Source organism: Nicotiana tomentosiformis, chromosome 8 (genome assembly GCF_000390325.3).
Source record: "Nicotiana tomentosiformis chromosome 8, ASM39032v3, whole genome shotgun sequence".
NCBI classification, from domain to species: Eukaryota; Viridiplantae; Streptophyta; class Magnoliopsida; order Solanales; family Solanaceae; genus Nicotiana; species Nicotiana tomentosiformis.
In genome coordinates, this window is record NC_090819.1 from 127,828,003 (window position 1) to 127,834,730 (window position 6,728).

Here is a 6,728-nt window from a genome sequence, read left to right on the forward strand (position 1 = left end):
CAAAGTTCTAGACTATTCCATATCTATCCGTTGCCACACCAGCTGGAATGTAATTGCAATTGTGAGTGTAATATGGATGGTTTGATTGGATGGCACATGGCATGATTCGGAGTAAGGGCAGAATGTTTCGTTCTTTCGTGGAAGACCGGGTTCTTTGCGATGTGGATTGCGGCCTGACTGTCTGAATTAAGGGAACTGGAAGTTCTATTGGTGTTGAAAGATCATCGAAAAGGCGAATTAGCCAAGTGAGTTCTGCAACTACCCGTCTCATAGTCCTATATTTTGCCTCGGCAGAACTGAGAGAAATTGACATTTATTTGTTTGATTTCTAGGAAATTGGTGAGGATCCGAGGGAGATATAGAAGCTACTTACTGATTTCCTTGAATCTGGGCAAGAAGCCCAATCGGAGTCACGGAAAGCTTGAAGCTTGAATGATGATGACACTGACAGAAAAAGTCCAAGACCTGGATCTCTAAGAAGGTAGCGAAGGACTCGTAGAGCAGCTTCTAGGTATGGCTGGCGAGGATCTTGCATATATTGACTCAGGTGTTGTATGGTGAATGAAAGATCCGGTCGCGTATGAGTTAGGTAATTCAATTTACCGATCAAGTGTCGGTACAGTGTTGGATCTGGAATGATATCACCGGTGTTGGCAACAAGTTTCTGGGTTGGATCTAAAAGTGAAGACACAGGCGGCTTATCCAGACAATTGAACTATTTAAGCAAATCCAAAGTGAACTTTTGTTGAGTCAAGATTAAACTAGATGATTCACGGACAACTTCCATCCCCAAAAAGTAATGTAAGTTTTCAAGATCCTTAATTTTGAATTCTTGATCAAGGAAAGCTTTCAGTGCATTTAGTTCCCCTAAGTCGTTCCTAGTTAGCACAATGTCATCTACGTAAACTGCTAAAATGGAAATTGAAGTTCCCTTTCTATAGAAAAAATAAGGAATAGTCATTTAGGGGATGTGAATAACCTTTGAAATTTAGTGCACCTTTGAGTTTTGAATACCATTATCGTGAAGCTTGTCGAAGTCCATAAAGCGACTTGTTTAACATGCAGACATGTTTGGGAGTTGGGGCAGTCATACCGACCGAAAATTTCATATAGACTTCTTCGTTTAAATCTCCATGTAGAAAAGCATTATTAACGTCTAATTGATATAACCCCCATCCTTTCTTGACCGCAGTAGCCAATAGACATCTAATTGTGGTCATTTTGACCACATGTGAGAATGTCTCATTGAAATCTATTCTTCACGTTGTATATCTCCTCTGATGACTAATCTTGCTTTCAAACGCTCAATACTTCCATCTGAATGTTGTTTAACCTTGTATACCCATTTGGATGGAAGTGCCTTTTTATTTGGAGGAAGTTTAACTACATCCCAAGTGTCATTTTGTACTAATGCATCAATTTCTTTATGTATTGCCTCTTGCCATCCTGGATGATGGGTTGCTTGATTAAAGATTAGTGGTTCTTGAACATTTGAAAGGCAATTTAAGAAATTCTGATTTGAGCTTGAAAGTGTAGAAAAGGAGTAAGAAGTGGGTGTAACGGGGGAAAGAAAACAAGAACCACTTACATCTGTTAACTGGACTGCATTAATAACATAGTCACTCAAATAGGAAGGAGTTTTACCGACTCTTAAGGACTTTCTAAGTATGACCGGTGATTCTCTATTTTTAGGTTGAGGACTTGGCACTGATGTAGACATTTCTGGATGGGAAGGAGAATTGTCAAGCCTCGTGGATCTTCTAAATGAAATAGGTGAGTTCCTACTTACATTTTGAGGATTTGGTGTAGGAACTTCTTGGTTGTTAGGTTCCAAAAAATAGTCTGGGTCTTCTTTTAAATTTCCAGAAAATAAATCGTGAAAATCAATATTCTATTTAGATGAATCTGAAAAAGAAAAAATAGGTTTCTGGATTTTTGTGGATATGATAGAGCCAAAAGGATAAATATCTTTATGAAACACTACGTCCCTAGATACAAGATTCTTTTATGTGTTTAAGTTAAGAACTTTGTACTCTTTCTTACCATATGGATACCCCCAGAAAGACACAAGGTAAAGCCCTTGGATCATTTCGGGTGTGCTGGGACGATACTGGTTTGATAAATTATTATTGCCCTCTTTATTTTGGACTTGGCCAATATTATTACTTTAAGTTTGACCATTAAAAATACGAACAAACCTGACTTAACCATAAAAAGAGACCGCATCTTTTAAACGACACTGTCTTTCTCCCACATCGACAATATACTGCACGAAGCGGTCCTTTATAGAAATGAACGGCGAAGATTAAGTTCACGACTTTACTTGAACAGGATCTGTTCGATAGGCTTTAGTTCAAAGGAGACCAGAAACCGAGTCTGGTGGATGAAATTTAGCCTCTAGACTAGAGCGTGGTTAATGGTGGTTCTCATGGCCCCTTGAGTCATGGCGCTCTAGACTAGAGCGTGATTAATGGTGGCGATAATTCTGGCTTGCTGGGACACAGTCTAATGGTTGTCTGACAGATTCTTTAATTTTTTTTTGTTGTGTTTAACTCTTAGATGCATGATTTTAAATCAAGTAGTACTAAATTCTAAAATGTATTTGGTAAGAGTTTATACCAGTTTTGGTGTATTTCATTCGTTATCTATAAAATCTGTATTAGATCAAGTTTACATATCACCTCGTATACATAATACTAGTAAGGGATAGCCTATGATGTGCAAGCCCAATAATACTATTACCTAATATTAATGCCGTAAAAATATTTATTGTAGAGTTAGATCGAGTTATTCTTAGAGCACCTAGAGTCATTAAAAATTATAATTTTATTGGTCCCAACTATTATTGAAAATGAAAATATAAAAGGAGCTTGTTTGATGATCATTTTGTGCGAATTAGCAGGAGTTATAAAACTTTCATTTAACTTATAAGCATTAGCAATCTTCTTTTGTTGCAATGTTAAGTAATCTAATGCAACTACAATTAGGTTCACATTTAATATTACCTCATATCTAAAATAAATATCCTTTTAATTTTCTTTATGCTCATTAAGAAAATCATATAAAATATTTATTATAAGATTCATTAAAGATTCATTAGTGGTTCTTGAACATTTGAAAGGCAATTTAGGAAATTCTGATTTGAGCTTGAAAGTGTAGAAAATGAGTAAGAAGTGTGTGTAACAGGGGAAAGAAAACAAGAACCACTTACATTTGTTAACTGGACTGCATTAATAACATAGTCACTTAAATAGGAAGAAGTTTTACTGACTCTTAAGGACTTTCTAAGTATGACCGGTGATTCTCTATTTTCAGGTTGAGGACTTGGCACTGATGCAGACATTTCTGGAAGGGAAGGAGAATTGTCAAGTCTCGTGGATCTTCTAAATGCAATAGGTCAGTTCCTACTTACATTTTGAGGATTTGGTGTAGGAACTTCTTGGTTGTTAGGTTCCAAAACATAGTCTGGGTCTTCTCTTGAATTTCCAGGAAATAAATCGTGAAAATTAATATTCTATTTAGATGAATCTGAAAGGGAAAAAATAGGTTTCTGGATTTTTGTGGATCTGATAGAGCCAAAAGGATAAATATCTTTATGAAACACTACGTCCCTAGATACAAGATTCTTTTGTGTGTTTAAGTTAAGAACTTTGTACGCTTTATTACCATGTGGATACCCCCAGAAAGACACAAGGTAAAGCCCTTGGATCAAACTTTATCCTATGAGATATAAGAGTGGATACAAAACATAGACATCCAAAACACTTAAGTCTGGAATAATCATGTTTAGCCTTAAAGATGATTTCATAAGGTGTTTTGAACCTAAGTACCCTTGAAGGAAACTTGTTAATCAAATGTATTATAGTCAACACACAGTCTCCCCAAAACTTCACTAGTAGATGTGATTGATATAGTAAAGCCCTTGAGATTTCCAAAATATGCTTGTGCTTTCTTTCAACAATTCCATTTTGTTGGGGAGTCCCAACACAAGTTGTCTGATGCACAATCCCTTGTTTTAAAAGATATTCTGCATGTACCTTTCCTGTTCCAAGCTCAAAAGCATTGTCTGAACGTATGACTTTAATTTTACTGTAAAATTGTCTCTCTACCATTGCTAAAAAGAATTATAAAACTGGAAAAATATTTGACTTTGTGCTAAGAAAATATGTCCCAGTCCCCCTACTATAATCAGCTACAATAGTTAGAAAATATTTGTATCCATCATATGTGTTTGTATTGTAAGGACCCCAAGTATCTATGTGGATTAATTCAAAAAACATATTTAGTAGTGATAGAACTAATTGAAAATGACAGCTTTGACTGCCTAGCCATCGGATAAATAACACAAGGTATAGAAAAATTATCACAACAAGAACTAGGAATAGATAAAATCTTCTTCATATTACTCAAAGGCACATGACCTAAATGATAGTGCCATAACTCGTTCTTTACATCTGAAAGACTCGAAAAGGAAAATAAAACTGAAGATTTCTTCTAATTATACAAATTCTTTCCTAGAACAACTCTATTACTAAAATAAGATGGCTTCTTGGAAATGAGTTCCAAATGCCTTGATTCCAGAATATATTATCCACAACTCTCCCTACCAATCACTAAAGGCCTCTTCATTGAAGGGGCCTGCATAAAACAAAATAAAGAAGTGAATAATATGTTATAGTTGTTTTACTTGCACAATTTATGAACTGATAACAAATTGAATCTGAAGGTTGGTACATATAAGACATTATGAAGAGTAAGGTTAGAAAAGATTGTAACTGATCCTGAATGAGTTACTTTAACCTTAGATGAATTAGGCAAGTTTACATTCGAATGTTTAAGTAGAAGATTCATGTTAAAGAGACAAGTTTCATCAAAAGTCATATGTTCAGTTGCACCACTATCTAATATCCATGTTTGATTGTTGTTATGCGCAAAACAAGTTGTACAGTTATGTGAAAAATATATACTAGCTAGGTTCACAACTGCATTTTTCTCAGAGCTACTGACATCTTGCTTTCCCATCTGCACCTGTTGTAGAAGATGTAAAATATGGGTGATGTTCTTGTGGGTAAGACCCTTAATGCCGGAGCTTTGTTATGCATTGTCCTCTAAAACAAGTGCATTGTTACCCTAAATAGATCCTTGGTATTTCTTCTGATTAGTGAACTTGAAATCCCGAGGAAGTCCAACAAGTCTATAACATTCTCCTATCATATGACCTGGTTTCTTATAGTAAGAGCAAAATGAGTTATTCTTCTTTCCTTCATAACCAGATTTCTTTCCCTTCAAGTCTCTGAAATTGCTTTTCTTTCCAACAGAACCTTGTTGTGCAACAATGAAAGAAGCTGAATCTCCTGGATAGATTGGAGCACAATGAATCTCTCTTTGCTTTTCATCTTGGATGACCATGGAGTAAGTTTTCCCAATAGTGGGTAAAGGAGAAGACATCAGAATATTGCTTCTCACCCTTATGTAGGTGTCATTGAGCCCTATTAAAAACTGCAGTAACCTCTGGTCTTGGTGAGTCTTCAAATTCTCCACACACACGCACTCACATGAACATGTGGAAAAATTTATTAGAGTATCTAACTCATCCCACAAACTTTTCATTTTCGTGAAGTAGCTAGATACACTAGAGTTTTTTTGAACTACAACACTTAGTTCTTTTTGAAGTTGGAACAGTTTAGCACCATTTGCTTTACCAAATTTGTCTTCCAAATCATTCCATAGGTCCTTTGCACTGTGAGAGTAAAGCACACTCTCTACAATCTCATTTGACAAAGAGTTAAGCAACCAAGACATGACCATGTCATTTTCTCTTGACCAAGCACTTTGAAGCCCAGGACTTTCATCTGGAATGGAGATGGTTCCATCACTAAAACCCAATTTGTCCTTTGCAGAAAGAGCTATCACAACATCTTTACGCCAAGCACCATAGCTTTTGCCATCAAAAGCTGAAGAAATCAGGTTCATTCCTGGATAGTCTGAGGGGTGAAGAAAAAATGGGTGTGATGAATCAATCATCACTTTCTTGGATGAATCAGCCACAGGGTATTAACATCATATGTTTCTACCATTTCGGAAAAAAAGAAGGCAGAATGAAAAGGTGAAAGTAAAAATCTCAAAATATGCTTAAATGACCTGCTCTGATACCATGTAGAAATTGAAAGATTTTGAAATCCAATCCTTGATTAGAATATTGTATATGTGTCTAGTCTATATAGAATACCCCTTTCATATACAAAATTTCCTATGTACTGTGCATATACATGTTCTTCTATCATTTGCACTATTGTAACAGAATTTGTCCTATGTATAAGAAATATATACAAATGTAAAAGACAGCTAATTACAGATAACAAAGTTCTAGACTATTCCATATCTATCCGTTGCCACACCAGCTGGAATGTAATTGCAACTATGAGTATAATATGGATGGTTTGATTGGATGGCACGTGGCATGATTAGGAGTGAGGGTAGAATGGTCCTTTGACTTAACCATAGGAGATGTTAATTCAGACCTAACTAGGTTACTTCGTGTACTTTCAATCTTAGCCGAAATTCCCTTCGCGCCGCTTCTTCTCTCATTGATGGACAAGGAAGAATAAATCTTCCGATCATCATCTTCAACCTTTTCTCGATCAACTTCGTCGTCAACAACTAGGAAAAAAAAGGCCATTTATTTTACTCAAGAAAAAAAAAATAAGAGAAGAGGGGTCTATAAAATC

The 6,728-nt window shown here is 35.8% G+C and overlaps 1 protein-coding gene across 1 annotated transcript; it reads right to left on the reverse strand.

Annotated features, from left to right (window-relative positions):
- Nucleotides 1-5,130: 5,130 nt before the first annotated feature.
- LOC104101045 (uncharacterized) lies at nucleotides 5,131-5,973 on the reverse strand. The gene has a single exon (XM_009608447.1). It carries the CDS (start codon nucleotides 5,971-5,973, stop codon nucleotides 5,131-5,133), a length of 843 nt encoding a protein of 280 aa, XP_009606742.1.
- Nucleotides 5,974-6,728: the final 755 nt, after the last annotated feature.